We start from the raw sequence: 18,334 nt of genomic DNA, 5'->3' as shown, positions 1-18,334 counted from the left end.
CGTAGTAAGGCTGCAAGTCATGCCAAACATCATCGCCTTATGGTTTAGGGCTGATAAGGGACAACGCATCGAGAGCGTGACGCCAAAAGTGAACCACTAAATGGGTATAAATTCCCTGCCAGGCACTATAGATCGGCGCATAGATATTCTCACCCTTTGCCTTCGCGCGCCACGTTTCTGCATAGTTCAATTGACCGCATAGGTCACCGCGATCACCACAACGTTAGTGGACGGTTCAATTGGAGCTCGGGCGTATGATAGATCACTGGCCGAGATTCGAGCGTTTGTTGACCAATTGGCCTACCTTTTCCGGTGCCAAAAACTAGACACTAAAACATATGTAAAGTATGTTTGCTACCGCACTCCGGTTCGCATCACGCGTGATAGCGTCACGGCCGCAGCTTTCCGGAAGCATTGTTCCAGCCCCGAGTAAATGACTAGTATGTTTCGTTCACCCTGACTTGCAGTATTTTGTGCAATTCCCCAGAGCGCGAAATGTAACGCAACGTGCTCATAAAGCAATTGCGGAACTGACGCTGACGGACTCGCATCCCACGCTCGCTCGTAACCGATAAGATAAGCGAATCGCGCCCATTGATCACCGTGAGTAGTGAGTTTCTGGTTTCGATTAAACCCTCGTGTGCTCCGTATTGCCCGTTAATGGCCATCTCGTGTATCGAATGTCCTGTCCTGAAGATAGTAGACACCTGAGGGCACGACAAACAACCGTTAAACTTGCAGTAATCGTAGCATGCTTTGCCCGTTACTTAGTTAACCATCCACAGATGGCGCTGCCAACGGAGCAGCGTGAAACATTTCGCATCGGTTAACGGATAAATATAAATTTGAATATCTTTCGAATTGCAAAAACGTCGTAAAATTATTACTCCGATGGAAATAGGCAATAGTGTTTTTATTGTTTCATTGTAAAATGTAAATAGTCATAAAAATGATTTCATGGAAACATTTTCCATTTTTTAAGTAACTTAGCAACGCGCAACGCGTCTATTCGCCCGATTGTAGCGCACTCCAGTCGCCGTCGGTGTAGTCGCCAGACACCGCCAGTTTCTTGATTCTGCCGTCCTCTATCCAAACGATACGATCACAATCCTGGACGGTGTGCAGCCGATGGGCAATCATCAGCACGGTACGGTCGTGAAAGTGTTCACGAATCACTTGCAGAATGCTGGCTTCTGCGGCAGTGTCCACGGCCGATGTGGCCTCATCCAAAATGATGATCGGTGTGTCCCGTAGCAGTCCTCGAACCAGGCACAGCAGTTGTCGCTCGCCAACGGACAGCTGCTCGAGAGCCGCCCCGAGTGTTACGTGCCTGAGACCACAACGGACTAGGGTGGAAATAATTTTCTCACTCGAATTCTGCGTCTGTGGGTCGACGAAGCTTTGCACCAGCCCCGTGAACAAGGTGGTGCTCTGTGGAACAAGTGTTAGTGAATTGCGAAGGCTTTTGAGTGAAATTTGGTCCAACTCGACACCATCTAGCAGTATCGCTCCCGACGTTTGCCGCGGGTAGAACCGAAACAGTGCTCCGATTAAACTCGACTTGCCGGCCCCTGTCCGGCCGATGATTCCCAGCTTTTCACCGGAACGAATCGAGATGTTTATGTCGTCCAGGACCTTCGATCCGTCGGCGTGCGTGAGCGAGAAGTGACGATATTCGATGGATCCCCGCGAAAGCCCTCCGCCCGGAACTGGTAGACCTCCGTCGAGGGGCTCACACGGAAGATCCAAATACTGTGAGAGACGCTCGACTGATATTACGTTTTCTACGAACTGACCAACCGACACCAGCAGTGCATTGAGCGAGGGTATCAGCCGCAGCACATAGCTCACGATGATACCAACGAACGCCAAGCCCACCTTGGACTGGAACGTTACGGTGACTAGCGTGACCGAGTAGATTATGATTACGCCGACAAACTCCAACCGTATTCCGATCCACCGGCTGGCGGCAAGGTTCTGGTAGGCGTAGCCTTGATGTCGGTTCACTTTCTCGACAAACTGTTCATGGAAGCGGCTTTCCGCTCCGTACGCCTTGATCGTATCAATGCCTTGTACTGTTTCGTTGTACTGCAGCACGATCGGCGATCGCGAGCTAGCTTCGAAGCGTTTTAAGGTTCGCGCTACGCGCAAGTGGTAACTTAGTAGGTAACATAGACCGCACATGAGTATTGCCACACCTGCTAGCGTGACAAAAGTGTACATAATCTGGACACTGCTAAGTTTGTACACGAACAGGCCCAGTGTGCCAAGTACGCTGAACAATGTGCTCAGGACTGAGCGCAAGTTCACGATGATCCACGAGTCCAAGATGTTCAGATCGTTCGAGAAGCGATTCACAATCACTCCGGAATCGGTGCTGTCGTAGAACTCCATCGGTTGCCGCAGCACGGTGGTGAGCATTTTGCGATGGACGAGCTTGGCCACTGATCTACCCCGAGCGTGCAGCATCCCAGTCTTGACAAACAGCAAGATCGACCAAACGGTTAAGATCAGGGCAACGAACCATATCGCCGCGATACTCTTCCGATCCGATTCCTCGGACGTGCGTTCTGTCGAAGCCCATTCGGCTAGCAGTACAGTGACGTAGATGTCCAGGATGGTCACCGCAGTTTCCAGTGCAATGATTGCCCAACTCCAACACCAACCAAGCAGGCGTCCAAATTCACGGTAAATCTTAAAAGGCACAGTTCCTTGTACGTTGTGTTCAGTTCGTTTCTCAGACGGCTTCCGGAGCTTCGTCTGTTGTTTGAGCAATTTGTGTAATGTTTTGTTCCGTTTCAACGATTCCTTCGAATCGTTCGTTGACTCTACGTCGTCCTCTTGCGCATAGTGCTGCACGAATTCTCTTGTTTCCAACAGCTTGATGTGTCCCTCGGTTACATTAACGATCGTATCGGCGGCCCGCAGGTGGTCCAGGTTGTGGGACACGAAAATTATCGTTTTGTCTGTCAACACACCGGTCTTCCGATTAAATACCCGTTGGAAGACCTTCCGGGAAATGTTGTTATCGAGCGATCGGAGCGGATCGTCGAAAAGGTAAACATTGGCCTCGTGATAGATGGCCCGGGCAAGCGAGACGCGCTGTGCCTGACCACCTGAAAGCGATCCCTCGCCTATCACACGTTCATCTCCATCGGGGAAGGTCCTTAAATCCTTTTCAAGGCAGCAAGCACCGATGACTTCCTCGTACCAGGGCCGATTGTACGGTTGACCGAACAGGATGTTGTTGCGGATGGTATCGTTCTGGATCCAGGGAGTTTGGGCACAGTATGAAAAATTTCCTGGGCCCACCATACGTTTGCCGGTTGTTTGAGAGATCGTGCCAAGGATCGCCCGGAGGAGAGAAGTTTTCCCTGCGCCGTGCGTACCGTAGACGGCAGTGAAGCTCCCTCTAAGCACTGTGAGTGTAATGTTGTGCAATATTTGTTTATCACCGATTGCAAAGTTTGCGCTTTCCAATTTCAGCACTTGAGTTGAGATGAGCGTAGTGATTTGTTGCGAAACCATGCGGAACCGTTCCTGGGACGATCCCGCTGGTTCGACCGCTGTCTCCGATTCGATTCCGTGCACTCCTGCGCGGATAAACACATTAATGCGCTCCAGCGATACTTTGGCACTGTTCCAGCTGGTGAATAGGGTCGGTATCATGGTCATCGGGAAGCGCGTGAGGTTGAAGAGCGCGATCGCCACGAACATTGATCGCACCGTAAGCAGGGATCCGCTGCCGACGAGCTCCATGAACACGAACGTTTCGAAGGCCACCAGAATGGGTGTTACGATGCTGAGCAGTTGCTTGGTGGCCTCGTACCATATGCTGCGAAGCGAGTATCTCAACTCATTTGTCCGATGCTCGCCAATACGCTGTTCGAAGCAAGATTCGAGTTGTTCCGATTTGATTTGCTGGGCGTGTTCGATCGCTTCGGTTGTAAGCCGGACGCGATCGTCCTGACAGCGCTTCATTTCCCGCTGCAACAAGGCCAGCTTCTTCGAGAGCCACTTTGTGATGGCGATCGTTAAGATCATCTGTATGACGCCGACCAGAGCGCTAGGGCCTATCACTAGCCAGAGAGCACTGATCGTAACGACGATAATTAGCGGGCCAGACCACATCATGTGGAGGTCCTGCACCAGTGTGATGAACGCTCCCGTGTCAGTGGTCATCACAGTGCTGGATCCTCTGGGAGGCACCTTGTCGGTCATGCTTTCGTAAATCATGCCCATCAGGACGGATTTGATGCGCAGCCCTATGTCGCGCGTTGCATGCTGGTATTGAGTGTTCAGTACTGCAATGGCAATCGACGTGTAAAACATGCTGGCGACTACCCACTTCTGGATACGCTGTGATTGGTCTTCCTCCAGCAGCACGCTGCAAAAAAAGTATAAAACTAGACATTAAATCATCAAATGGCGTTTCAAACGGCCAGCGCAAGCGTACCAAATACCTCAAGCACCACTTGGACAAAACCGAACGACAATCGCTTCAAGTGGTAGCTTAACGGAACCGCGTTAAGGTACCTTTAGTTGCGTCCCCCGTCAACCTTTCTCTTGATTTACAGAGCGGAAACTCTTATCAGTAGCCCTGGAAGCACTCAGTCAACAAAACTGTTCACCAACTCACCTCAACAGGTACGGACAAAGGAAGTAGAAGGAGATCAGAACGAAGCGGTTGATGCCGGCGATCCAGATATCCCTTCGGAACGGGCCCAGTAGTTGTGCGATCGTCAGTCCTCGATCGGCACCTTCTTCTTCGTCGTCGTTTTCACTCAAGGCCGCGTACTGTCGTTTTGGTGCCCGTCGACGGAACCACTCCAAAAGTACCCGGCAACGTCGGTCGTCCGGCAATTGATTGTGAAGCTTTCCCGCGTGGAATGGTGAGTCACTACGCTGAGCCTCACGGTACATGGGATCCAGCCATGAGAAGTACAGTTCCCGGATGAGATTCGGTTCCGGCAGGGTATCGTGGGGCACCGACCGATTCTTCGCTGCCAGCACGCTGCACGTGGCCAGCCACAGTAAGGCCAGCGTGCTCTGGAGCACGTCGTAAGTGTTCCACCAATCGCTGAGCTCCATCGTCAGCGCCAGCAGGCGCACTGCCCAGAACGAAAACAGAAAAACGTGATCCACACGGTGACGCGCGGAGTACATCTGAAGGCCAAACACGGTCAGCTAAGATGGGATGCGAAAGACATAAGATACGTGGTTGATCATCGCTTATCGTGCACGCGTTGAGCTTTGGGGCCAAACAATGCGCTACGCGCCATGATAAGACACGGCCCCAGACACGGTCAGGTATGCTAAATTACGGAGCTCGGCACGGGAGCAACATTGTGGCCACCTAATATCTCTTTGCTAAACACTTACCATCGAGATTGCTTCAATAATGGAACGCACCGGTCCCTTCGAATCGCAAACCATGCGATAAGCCGCGAGAAACGCGGCTAGCGCCGTAATGAAATGCAACCCGACACCCAGCCATCGAAGGGAGGATTTCGACCACGTTTCAACCGTTTGTCCATCCGGTGACTGCGGATACTTTTGCCGGCTTTTCGATCGGTGGCAACCGACGTAGCTCAGCTCGGACCAACCGAACACCCACAGCAGCGTGTGTTGGAGCGCGTAAACCACTGCATAGTTGATCTGTGATTCGAACCGAAAAGAAAGCAAATCAAACAGCATTCTCTCGGATTTAAATTTTTCTCCCCGTTCAGCGCTCACTAAGATTTTCTCACTCACCAAATCTGCCTTTCCACTCATCCTGAATGGCTGCTCTTTGTTTGTTTTCGGCACAGTGTGCGCTGCGATGATCGTATTCCTCACATTCGCGAGGCGCGGCGTGACGATATTCACAACAGCACAGCGATAAACACCGTCGACTTTAAGAGTGTGTCGCGCACTCGAGCACAAAAAACGGACTGCGGCCACGGATTCGAATCCGTTCAACATTTTGTGCCTTCTCTGTCGAGAGTCCGAGAGTAGCAGGTGCCCGGACAGAGATCGAGAGAGAGAGCGCGGGTGAGCGAACTCCGCTAGGACCGGTCGATAATGAACTTCCTTCTCACAGCTCCTTATCGTCAAGATACTCACAGAAAGAGTATTTTCATTCATAAAAACTATGGACCCAACAGGGCGTGCCATTTGTAGCGCACAGGATGCTCTCAGCGTCAACCACAACCGTTTTGTTTCAAATAATTAGTATATTTATTAGTGTCCGACTGTTTACGTCTTTCGTCGATTATCAACTTTATTTCCCACTCACGTTTCGCAACCGATTTCGCGCGCCCTATCTACTTTCGTTTTCTGTTCTCCGCAAACACTCGTCTCTTAACTAACCCGCACGGAACGTCCCGTAACAACACACCTTCTTCAACAAACATACCCATCGGACCTTCCGATACTACAGCCAGGATACTCTGAGGGGTATAGGGTCCTAGTTAACTACTCCGGTAGTCGCGTGTGACAAAACGTTTTATAAACCGTTACACACTCGGCGCTAGGAGACATGACTCTGGTAAAAGTTCATTCAGCTCCCCATCGTAGCAAAAACGCGAGCCAGATGAGGCTAAGAACTGTCGATAGCTCAGCCAAGAACCAACTTGGGGCCATGGCATGAAACGTTTCAAAACAAAACAAACGAACTGAATGAACTTTTACCCGCTGCGGTTGTTACTTTTTCCGTTACAGATTGATTTGGAACGCTAACCCTCTGTCTGCTATACACGTACTACTATGAACTAGTTATTTTCTTCCAATAGCTAATGTATCGTTGGTTTCGCTACCATATTCTCTTTCTGTTTCACTTGTTTGACGTTTTGTGTGTTTTCGTTATATCATATATTATCTGTTACATTTTACTATAAGGCCTCCTTTTTACTTCTTGTGTTAAATGTTAGTTACCACTGTTACTGCTATTGGTAGAAAGGGTGGTTAGTTTGATTAATGTACGGTTGAACCCTTTCTCCCCGCCACATCCATTGGGGGGGCCTATATCTGGTGTGTGTGATGTGTCTCACTGTTGGTGCTAAAATGTGTACGGTTTTTTATGGTGCGCATTGACGCCTCTCGAGAGTGCATACCACACCGGTCTTAAGGTCTAAAGGTTAAAAGAGAATCCTGGCGTAGCTTAAATAGAGAGAGAGAGAGCGAGAGAGAGACAGGAACAGAACATCGTCAATGAAGGAATTCTCTCAACGCGACGCCTACAAACGGTGCGGCGCGCCTTATGTATCGACCACATTTGGGTTTTTCCTGTACGATTTCCGGTAGCACAACAGATAGTTAACCTACAACGTACCCGTTACGGTTAAGTACACAATACTGACTGCTCCTTAACAACCCCCTCTGTTCAAGAGACCTGGTCCCTTTTTTTGAATTTCTTATTATCCATACTAATTTACTACAAACAAAACCCGCTATCCACTTAGTATCACTCACTCAAATCGCTGAGCCGCGCTCTGTCGGATGATCGTATCTTCGATCCCCGGGTACCCGGCGCCCAAAGGATCAAACCCTTCCGGGAGGGAGAGCTCGATAGGATCGTCCAGCAGTCACGTGTCCCGCGTACCCCTGCGTCTCCTACTGCTCCTACCTGCTTTAGGCCCAATTGAGAATTTAAGAGATCCGATATTTTTTTGCGATTCGTACGAAAACTTAAAAGTAACACAAACTCAATTCCACCGTCGTCCACCGTAGGCTCACGAAACTGGCGCGCACGTTCGCTCGTTTAGAATTGATGCTTTTGACTAGTTTACACTCCTGAAGATTCTCGCCCGCGCGGCCGCGTGGGACGCTATTTACACAGAACCCGCCCTGCTCGACGACAGAACCGTCGCCACTTCTACAACCAGCCCTGGGAGTGAAGATGGCCCCGCAGTGGCGTCACGCCCGGTATCTTCGGTGTCGAACGAAGCACGGACGTGGCCACCGACGTGGACTGTCCTGCTCCTGGGGGGCCACCGATTGCCGTTACTCCGTCGCCGGCACCTGGTCCGCCAACCGTTCCGTCGCGTTGCTCCTGCAGACGCAGGAGCGGCTCGTGGGAGCTGTTCCGACCGCGCACAATCTTCTGATGCTTGTGCACCGGCAAAGTGGTCTGCGCGTTCGGGGTGAGCATCGTCGTCGCCGACGATGGCTGCTGGTCGACGCTCTCCTCCGTGGTGGATGGCGTTAGTGGCGCCGGACCGTCGAGCTGCTGTTCGACGGAATGCTGCTGGCTTTGGGTGGCCTCGTGGCGCCCGGGCCGCACGCTGCTCGATGGTTCCGGGTCATCGCAAGCATCACGCGTCGGTACGCTGGAAGCACGTCTCAGTACCTAGTGGGGGGATTGGTGTACGCGGTCACGCAATCGATTAAACGGTGGTCGTCGTACGTGTCAAATGGATTAATGTTGCGCTCGGCGTAACACGCGCAACTTACCTTACTACTAGCGTTGATCGTTACGGCGCTCGATTTCGTCACCGAGGGCACCTCTCCCGGGGGCTCCAGAACCGGGCTGGAGTTGCGACTGTTGGAGAACTTTTTCCGCTTCCGCTTCAGCGCTGCCAGCGCCCCAAAGTTCAGGTGATAGTGATGGGAGTGTTCCTTCACGGGCCCGTTTTTGCCACTGTTCGTGCCACTGCTGTGCTGCTGGGTCCGATCGCTTCCACCGTGCTGCCGACGATCCTGCTGATGGCTCCGACGTTCGCCTCGCTGACTGCTGTGATGGTGTGGCTTATGCTGCGGATCCGGGCACTGCTCCACGTCGGGCCGATCCAAGCTGGGGTTCGAATCGGACGGTGACTCCGTGATGGCCTCGTCCGACGCCGGACTGTTGCTGTGGCTAGCCGATTCACCCCTACCACCCGGCCCGTGGTTACACACGGAATCTTCCGATCGCGAGCGTCCAATAAACTTCGAAACACTGCCATGTTTGGCGGCTTCAATTAGTGTGCCTAAAAAAGGGGGACATTAAGTATCGCTGCGTCGTATTGCGGGCCACCACGCCTTACCCCAACGCTTCTTGTGTGATCCGGGCCGTCCCTTCGAGTGGAACTTTGGGGCCAGTTTGGCCAGCTTGTGCATCGGATTGTTGTTCTCACCGAACGAGCTCTGCGACTGCGACGAGTACTGGTGCATCGGGTTGACCTGATGGAGGGCCTTTTTCGGGGTCAAACCCGGCCCAAACACACCGGCAAACAGTTCGTGCGGTGAGTGCTCCGGTAGCTGACCCATAAACTCCGACACCGGCGTCAAGTGCTGCGGTGTATCCGGTGCCGGTGGAGGCGCAATGTTGAAGCCCTTCATCAGGCGGCGCTCCTTCTGGCGGTTCTTCTTGCCACCGACCCCACTGCCCTGGCCGGTCGCGATGGCTGTGTTCATGCCGCTGTTCTTCAGGATCTCCACCAGTTCGCACCGAAACGCCGATATGTCCTGCTTGATCTCGTTCACGTCGTCCTCCGTGACGCCCTGCGATTCCGCCTTCCGCTGTTCGACCGTCACGTACCGGCGGACCAGGTTGCGCATGATGCTCTGGTACCGGAAGTCACGCTCGCTTGCCTGTTTCACCTTCCGCTGGAACGAAACGCAACCAGAAACCACCAGAGCAAACAGCCGACAAAGGCGAAGGGGGGTCCAGAAACACACAATCACACACAGGGTGGTCACACAGGGGACATTGAGAGATCGAGAGAGAGCGAGAGAGGGAGGGAGGGAGGTAGAGAAAGAGAGAGCGATAGAGCAGAAAATGGAGAAAAAAAACCGGAAAAGAAGACGTAAAACAACACACGTTAACAACAACCCCGTAAGACCTGCGGTGCGCCATCTAGCGGATGTATTTGTCTCGGGGTGCGCCTCGATGGAGAGTCTAGCGGATCTAGTGTGAGCTACGAAAACGATACATGGACCGGAACCCGGACCCCCGGGGAGGGGGAGGTGTGGAACGGCTGCCCTGACTCCCGACTTCCCGACTTACTCGAATCGTTTTCATGTGCTCCTTCTTGACGGCCTTCGAGTGGCCGCAGAACTTTCGCTTCACCCACTGGAAGACGTAGAACAGCGATTTCGGCGTGGGGATGATGTTGAACGGTGGCGGACACGTCCCACCTTCCTCGAAGTAGCTGATCCACAGCTTCGAGCGGGCAAACTTCCACTCGACATCCGCCCGTTCCTGTGGCGAACGAAGGATGCGATTAGTGCAATTCGGGGTCACGGGTCAGGTCAGCCTACCGATATCAGTTGATATGAGTGATTCATCATGGCGATCAGCAGGTTCAGCAGCACCACGATGTTTATCACCGAGTACGTGCCAAACATGAGCATGCCCCAGAAGCGGGTGAAGATTTTAATACCGTCCAGCTCGAAGTTCTCCAGGTCCACTAGGCCAAACACGGCCCAAAACAGTGTCTGAATTGTTTCAAACAGGCTACCGACAAAAGAGAGCGAGAGAGAGAGAGAGAGAGACCGAAGTGTTGTACTTTAAACTGGAACTCCGGGGAACCCCACGAAGGCGTACTTGGCAAAACGGCGCCACACGATGCAGGCATTCGGATCCGTCGCCGTCATGTTGATGCCGGAAAAGTTCGATACGTCCGGGCAGCGTTTCTTCTCCAAATCGGCGTAGTACCTGGAACGTAACCGGAAAGCTCCTTTAAAGGGGGCCGCCTCGACCTTCCCCTCGAACAGGTCCTTACCATAGAAGCTGATTGAGACCGCTGCTGAACGCAAACAGCACCAGCACGTACAGGAAGAAGAACTTCATGATGTCCATCACCATGCGCGACAGGGAGACCTGCAGCGGGCCCAGGTGCGGGTTCACCGAAAAGATGTACACCAGCTTGAGCGAGCTGAAAATGTTGGCGGCCGAGAAGAGCCCCTCCGAGATGAGCATCGGATCCCAGGTGTCCCACTTTTCGCGCGGCAAATCGGCCGCATACTTGTTGTAGGTCATCTCCTTTTGGACCTGCAAAAGTATGTCGATGAAATTTAATTGCTTTTCGCTTCAGCGGCACCACGATATGTGACAGATTCCGACACACGACACAGAGCGAATTCGATTCCGATTTTCGCTGGAAATGATGGAAAGAGACAACTTTCGAAGCGGACACTCGGAGTTGCGTAAAGTTCCTACCTGTGGTGGCCCATCAATCGCTGGGTCGTTCTAACCGCCCTTCAGGTACCTAACAAGCGGCCTCAGTTTGCGGACCATTTAGTCGATGGGGCTCACGAAAATACGGTTTCCTGTCGGGTGTCGCTAACGAGTGGCGAACCACTAATTGCGGCTTCCGGCTTTCCACTTACCTCAAAGTACGACACCACCCGTAGGGCCACCGTGGCCACGTACAGCGAGTTGGTCACGAAATCTATCACATTCCACATATCATTGACGTACTCCTGGAGCCCCACGTCCCACAGCTGCTTCACCTCGCTCCAGATCAGACCTGCCGAGGGTGGGGAGGGAAAGGGAAGGCTCTGATAAAAATGGTGACCCCGTTCCCCCTACGGGGAGGCGGCACCGCAGATCGATCCGCTCTGTAACGAGCCTTGAAATTGATCAACGGAGCGCACGAAACTTTTTAATGGGATTTTCCAATTTTAATTCTCGTGTGCGCGCAGGTTCACTTACCGCTGACCCAGGCCAAAATGAGCCACTCGATCAGTGTTGGGCTGGCTCCCCGCTTCGTAGGCACTTCGTCATGCTGCGGGCTCACTTCGGCTCCCCACACGCCCCCCATGACCGTTTCGATGCGTTGCGAGGCCAACATAAGCAGAACTACCGAGAAAGAGCAACAAGACGAGAGCACGAGATAGCTTCCACGACTAACGGTTGAGCGTTCCGGGGTTCCTCCGAGGTTCAGCCGATAACTTACACAAAAACGTAAAATAGGACGCACTGTGGCAGATGAACTTGATGAACGGTTTCCGCATCGTTTGGCCGAGCGACGAGTGCGGTGCGATGATGTAGGAGAAGGAAAACAGTGGAAACATGACTCCTGGAACGGAAAGAGCCGGACCCGGGCCGGCGTGCGCCGGAGATGAGTTGGTGATGACATGATTTCCGATTAATTATTACTAAGTCGGGCGTCGCCCGATCGTGGGCCGGTCCCGGAGGGCCACGCGGAAAAGCCCACCCGTTTCCGTCGTATGCTTTTCGCGACTCCATTTCGGGCCCGCCGGGTTTCAAGGTTTCCAAGAAATGTGTTTCTTAATGAGCCAATTAATTAGAAGATACAATTGGGAGCAGCAGCCTTGTCAGTGGGGCAATTTTTCAAGGAACTGTTTAGCAAATCTGATCCCGCTGGTTGTGCTCAAAGGGCCACGCTCCCACTCTGTACCTTCCCATTCGATGTTCGTGTTTGCGAAAACAATTTACGCCGCTCGCGGCACCAACTGTCACAACTTACCTATTCGTACGATCTCTACCGCTTGCAGTGCCATGTTTTTCCTCCGGAAGCCCGGCAGCCCCTCGTACCAGATGCTGGCCAGCAGCTGCTGCACGTTCGGATGGGACACGAACTGTGCGGAACGGGGAAGAAGCAAGCGGACAGGGTTAGTGCACCATGTGCGAACTTCGGAGACCATGTGCTGTACTGCGTTGTACCGTCTTTTATTAAACGTGTGAGAATCCGTTCTTGCTGATGATGGTGTGTGAAACAATTTATTCAAAAAAGCGCCGCAACGACTAAGTCGGTTCAGTGGAGCGCAAATGGCGCACGGTGGGCGGAAGCACAATCCGCCGGGCACACGTCCGGCATCGTACCGGCGTTTGGCATTTGACAGAAACACAATGCGTTTCATACTTTAAGAAAGCCGTCCCTCGGAACAAATGTAGATTTGTGAGCGAATTGTTTAAACCCTACGTTGAGCCAAGGTACTGTTGCGGAACCCTAAGGGTGCCAACCAAGCACATATTGGCCCATTTTTGAGCCTTGGCCCATCACACTAAGCTCGTGTACCATGGTAATCATCGAGGACTACTAGGATGTGAATGGAGCAACCGAACGTCAATTGGTGCGATTCGATTCGCCTCCTGGGATAGAACGCTCCGAAACAAATGCTAACGACGGACCAGAACGCAAAATCACGCTCTACGCGATCCGCTAGGGTCTTTCTTGTAATGGCGGGTGCTCGCTCGGATGAAATGGCACAATAATGTAAGCGCACAGCGTACCGATGTACAAATGTTTGAAATTTATTAACTCCCCTAAACACGCCCGAATGTGTACGAACGCGTAAAACGTCACCCGAATGCAAATGAAACAACAACAAAAGGCATATGGTTTCCACCCCGTGAGTTCGCTTTGAAGCGAGAGAAGATTTTATGCTAATCCTGTGCCAAATGTAAATCTCATAACTTTGCACTCAACGGCGACGGCGGCGACGGCGGTGGCTGGTGCCTTTTACGTGATTTGGCGAAGGACGACTTTGCCGGCGACATCCAATTAGGGCCGGATGTTGGGTGGCTTTTAGTGACACCTCCCCCCCAAAACTGCATGTTAATTAGCGGCCATGAATATTGATGCACCCGGTTACCTTCTTCTGGCGCAGCTTAACCGCGAGCTTCAGGCGGTTCAGATGCATCCGATCACCGTGCTCAAAGGCCGGCCCGGTCGGATCGTGATTCAGGAGCACCTCCAGCTCGTGCGACGATCTCGTGTGGTCCAGCAGGGCCGTGGCAAAATCCTGACACTGGCGGCGCAGCTCCTGGTACTCGTTCTGCGGAGCGGGTGAAAGAGTGTGATAAACAAAACAAATTACAACCGAAGGCAGGACCTCGGATGGCGGGCGGCGGCGGACCTTAAATTCGTGCTCCAAGAAACTTAACCTTCGCAGCTCCCAACTCAACTCGAATGCCGTCAGTATCGGGTCCTTCGACGAGAGGGCCACCAGGGACGGGCTGGCTAGGGCGCGGTACGCATTGATCCTGGACCGCGAGTGTCGCAGCGAGTCCTCTTGCCGCGAAGTGACGCAATCGTCGCACCCACAGCTGCCGGGGAGAAAATGCAGCGTATTAAAAATGCTTAAAATATTGCACTTCGCAAGTTTGGGTCCCAAGAGAGCCGTGCTTACCGTACGTCGTGCGGCATCGGCAGGGTGGCCCCTCGGTCGAGCAGGATTTTGATGATTTCGTAGTTGTCCCGATGGGCGGCCAGTATCAGGGGCGTGATGTCGGGCGTGAAGGTGGCCGTATCCGGCGGAAGTGCTTCCCAGCTCTGGTGGGGCGGGTCGGGTTTTGGGAAGAAAACAGACAAGGCACAAAAACAGCTCCATCGGTCAAAAAGCCGGTGATCAAGGTTCGGCACCGTCCGGAGCCCTTACGTGAGGATCACCACTTTTGTGACAGCTGTCCTCGTGGTCGAGCAGGACTTCGACCGCCTCGACAAACTCCTCCGAGATGGCGTGAAGCAGTGCGTCCTTGGTGTCCATCCGGTGATTGATGAGCAGCTCGACCATCTCCAGATTCTCGTTGTCGATGGCCATCAACAGGGCGGATCGGCCGAGCGGATCGACGCAGTTGATGTTGATGTGCGCCTCCGCTTCCGCTTTCTCCAATATCCTGCAACCAGACACCGAAAGTGGCGTAAGATGGATTTGCTAACCCCCTCCCTGCTGCTACCCACCTCCGAGTCGTGGCGACATCACCCCGCTCGACGGCGAGCAAGTATTTTTTCTCCTCCAGCGACAGGGCGGCGATTTCCTGGTGCGGCCGCACCACGTTTTCCTCCTCCATCATACCGTGAATGCTGTGACGCTGGTGTGGTCGTCCAAAAACAACACGAAACAACCGTAAAAGGCAGTTAATTACAAACTCGCGGGGCAGCAACCGCAACCGGATCGGACTCCACAACAACACAACACACCGGAGACCATCCCCGAAGTGATCGGAGTCATGGCGCGGCGCGACGATAGCAAATCTGACAAACTCCGTTACCGATACCGTTAGCAATCCTACATCCGGATAAGATGCTGGTAAGGATCGTAAAAATGACGAACCAATATGGTTTCTTTCCTGCCTCTGGGCGTCAAGTTGTCGGCGGTGTCACATGGGGGCTCTGGGTCTTTGCGGTCGTAAACAAAATCTTTAAATCCAGTCGCGACGCAGCTGGCGACGATGGCGTCGAGTGTAATCATTTAAATGGTCGTTAAAATGGTCGGCAAAACAAGTGGCGGACGGACCGTTCCGGTGCGTCTTTGCGCCTCGCCCATTAGTCGTTTTATGATGGGCCACATTCAGATTAAATTTATCTTTGAAAGGAGACTTCCGGAGATTCCGAGGAACCACTTATTCTACAGTGTTTATCCGAGTTTATCGCGTTTCGAGCTGAATGCTGTCGCACATGTACCCAGCAGACCAAGTTGGGTCACAAAGCCATAGTGGTCAGTGCATGTTTTGGGCATGTTTTATTAAATTCTGTGCCGCTAAATTTGTGCCGCTTGTCGGTTGCATATTTTGGGCTTTTTAATTCAAGTTTCATTTCTGCCGGAAACTATCATTCCTATAACAGCAGTACTTACTTACTTGTTTGTGTTCAAACACCACAGTAAAGTTGTCAAAATGATGAATATTTCTTGAATTGTTTTTATAACCGCACGCTTCAACGCGCACTTCGGAATGCGAAACTCGTTTTCAAGCGTCAAGCGTTTCGTCTTCATTAGCAATTTCCGAGCGAACGAGCGGGTTTGTTTGTGTCACGTGCAGAATCGTTTTTATGGTGATCCACCACCGTAACAATGTGTACCTTTGGGGCACACGTCGGTTCCACCAATAACGATGTACCGATAGCAAACGGCAAAACGACCGCAACAGACATGGATGTGTAATCCTTTCGCCTGCTTGTCAGCGACCGAAAAAAGGAGAACGTGCAGTTGACGGCATAACTTAAGATCCCGTGGAAAAAGGCACATCTGCCGCTGGATCCGTCATGCGCCGCAAGGCACAACTGTGTCCTCCAGAAAATTCGCATTCCTGAAAATCTCCCCCCAACCGTGCCGGTCGTACTGGAATGCCTGCCAGCAACTCCAGAGGTCGAGAAAGTCGAGACAGCGAAAGTTGAGCGAACCAAGTGACTCACACGGCGCGCACTCGACACTCGAATGTATTATTAATGAACGAAGAGTGACGTATTCTTTGGCGTGCCTTGCGTCCTGTGCGCGGAACTGCACTCAAAACTTTCGTTCGTTGACTTCTCCGTGCGATTACCTCACCGAACGTTCACAGAACGCGCAATAATGTTCGACGTTACCATCCGGCGCCGTTCACCAGGACGCCGTGCCCGGTAATGGGGTTGCTGACGTTGATGGACCCCCATATAGCCCCGTAGCGCTAGGATTACCGGCAAACAGCTCATCACAACTTACCTTAACTCGTTTATCCGCAAATTTCTCCGCCGTCGGTATCATGTACGCCGGCAGCGGGATCTCTACCTTGGTGTCTCGCCGTTCGCTCGCCACGCTCGGACCGCCGCCGGCGGTGCCACTTCCGGCAGCCGGCTCGGCCGCCGTCGAGTCCGCATCGCACACCGCCGGGGGCGGCCCACGGCCCGAGGGCGCCGCGCCGCGCTGGGTCATGGATTCCGGGGTCGACGTACGCCTAGCAGTCGATTTTTCATTTTTGATAAATAGTTTACTCTTTAGTGTTGTGCTTTCCATCGAGTCGTTTTGCCCCACATTTTCTTCACCACTTTCTGCGCCGCGCCGATGTCGAGAAAAGGGGGAAAATGTGTACGGTATGAGTAAAAAATGAATGCCACGAAATTGGACATTGAAATTAGGTAAATGTTATTCATTGCGCTATAAGAAAAGTGTTTATGTACAGACATACAAGATTTAAGGATAGTTTTCTATCGAAAAAGATGCACAATCAAACCACACATCTGACTAGTTATTCGAGCAATCAAAATGTGAAAGTATTGAAAGAAAAGGACATCAAGAACCTTAGAGGTATGTTAGAGGTTAAAAACTCGAAGAGAACAATCATACACTAGAAAAATGACGTTAATCTGATTCGGACAAGAAACACGGAAGTGAACAAAAGGGGATTACACATACATAAAGCGGATTTATAGGAGATGTAGTATCGGCTACACTACTGGAGCATGCCAAAGTAATAATGAAACAGATTACCATTTCATCCCATTCTATCTCCCACTACTTATTGGGTCCCAAACAACATTCTCACAGATGCACCAGAGAACCTGCGGCGCACTAAGACCAAGGGAAATTGTTTGTAGAAAATATTAAAAAGTTTACCGATAACGGGAAACTATAATTCTTTTTAATGGGACCTACATCGATCGATTGTGACAAGCACGAACCAATGCTTTGAGTACGCACTGCTCGTGAAGTGGAGCCTAGTCGACGGAGTTACAATTAACGGCACATTCTAGTTCATCAACTCGAAACGGTAAACGTTGTTCACCTTATGTAAAATAAAATGCCTCTTAGCCTATTGACGTACACAATCATTGTGCGAAAACAGATCGCTACGAACGCGAAACATTAATCACGCTCACAGATTAGATTCGGGCGGGGACAGTCGTCGGAAGTGTTTGTGGTTTCCCAATTAGCTTCGGAACAGCGGCTGGAAGAGAGCGGCTTGTGCTACCGAGCAGCTTTCAGCTAATTGAACGTGCAGAAACATGATTGCCAATTTATGCTACCAATCGGTTTAACGAACGCCCTTCGAACGCGAAGGGTGAACGGTGATCACCAAACATCTGCTTTTCCCGCGCCCTGAGTGCCATCCGAATGACATCTGCGGTGCTTTCGTGGATTGCATCCCACGATGTGCTCGACTGAATTGCGCTCAATCACGGTTCACGGTACTACGACCAACCGAGGATCAAACCGGTGAACGGAGGCCAGACCGTAGTGGGAGAAATATTTACAAAAATCTAGATGCAATGGTCGCACCACAGCTGCAACAGCACCACAGATACCGTGCGACGGGTTCGTAATCGGATTTCTGCCGTTTACGGAACTGAAGCGCTGTGAAAAAAGATTCTCCCGATCTCTATCCTATCCGCATAATCCGCATGGAATCAATTTCCTATCGTACCGAATGCCGTTTCTTATGTTTATTCAATCGTGATGAGAATAGCATGCATCCAGCGTCCTAGGTCCTAGTTCTATAAATTAACTTTATTTAAAACAGAAAGTACACCAATATCGAAGTTTGCTTTAGATTAAGATTGTTTAGCACAGAGATGATAGAGAAAAATGTTTAAGATACAGCATGCCATTCGAGTCAAATAAGGATGAAACACGATTAAAACTAGAAACAATTAAATTTAAAACTGTTAATAAACGGTATACGAATAGAGGTGTTGCATCGTTATGGGTG

At 51.7% G+C, this 18,334-nt stretch overlaps 2 protein-coding genes across 2 annotated transcripts; both read right to left on the bottom strand.

Moving 5' to 3' along the window:
- Positions 1-1,005: 1,005 nt before the first annotated feature.
- On the bottom strand, positions 1,006-5,775 carry LOC128271099 (ABC transporter C family member 8-like). Its single transcript, XM_053008536.1, has 4 exons — positions 5,755-5,775; positions 5,383-5,658; positions 4,640-5,187; positions 1,006-4,387 (listed from the first exon to the last, which is right to left on the bottom strand). Exons 1-4 carry the CDS (start codon positions 5,773-5,775, stop codon positions 1,006-1,008), a joined length of 4,227 nt encoding a protein of 1,408 aa, XP_052864496.1.
- A 2,080-nt stretch (positions 5,776-7,855) lies between these two features.
- LOC128273266 (transient receptor potential-gamma protein) lies at positions 7,856-16,641 on the bottom strand. The gene is made up of 17 exons (XM_053011202.1): positions 16,351-16,641; positions 14,613-14,743; positions 14,311-14,548; positions 14,062-14,204; positions 13,789-13,978; positions 13,525-13,707; positions 12,396-12,507; positions 11,862-11,984; positions 11,618-11,764; positions 11,293-11,432; positions 10,686-10,954; positions 10,508-10,618; positions 10,222-10,417; positions 9,968-10,162; positions 9,006-9,567; positions 8,434-8,948; positions 7,856-8,329 (listed from the first exon to the last, which is right to left on the bottom strand). The coding sequence occupies exons 1-17, from the start codon at positions 16,639-16,641 to the stop codon at positions 7,856-7,858; spliced, it is 4,020 nt and encodes a 1,339-aa protein (XP_052867162.1).
- Positions 16,642-18,334: the final 1,693 nt, after the last annotated feature.

This window comes from Anopheles cruzii, chromosome 3 (assembly GCF_943734635.1).
Source record: "Anopheles cruzii chromosome 3, idAnoCruzAS_RS32_06, whole genome shotgun sequence".
NCBI classification, from domain to species: domain Eukaryota; kingdom Metazoa; phylum Arthropoda; class Insecta; order Diptera; family Culicidae; genus Anopheles; species Anopheles cruzii.
Note: the sequence above shows the minus strand (reverse complement) of the source record. Positions and strands in the feature narration are given on the sequence as shown.

What these genes read in the sequence shown, in the direction of transcription:
- LOC128271099 (XM_053008536.1), bottom strand. Translation starts at nt 5,775, where the DNA reads ATGAGTGGAAAGGCAGATTTG. An exon ending in TGAGTGGAAAGGCAGATTTG is followed by an intron (nt 5,659 to 5,754) that starts GTGAGTGAGAAA and finishes TTCGAATCACAG; the next exon opens with ATCAACTATGCAGTGGTTTA. An exon ending in CTTTGTCCGTACCTGTTGAG is followed by an intron (nt 4,388 to 4,639) that starts GTGAGTTGGTGA and finishes CTTTTTTTGCAG; the next exon opens with CGTGCTGCTGGAGGAAGACC.
- LOC128273266 (XM_053011202.1), bottom strand. Translation starts at nt 16,641, where the DNA reads ATGGAAAGCACAACACTAAAGAGTAAACTATTTATCAAAAATGAAAAA. An exon ending in TCTTGGAGCACGAATTTAAG is followed by an intron (nt 13,708 to 13,788) that starts GTCCGCCGCCGC and finishes CCCGCTCCGCAG; the next exon opens with AACGAGTACCAGGAGCTGCG. An exon ending in GTGTGGCGCCGTTTTGCCAA is followed by an intron (nt 10,418 to 10,507) that starts GTACGCCTTCGT and finishes TTTTGTCGGTAG; the next exon opens with CCTGTTTGAAACAATTCAGA.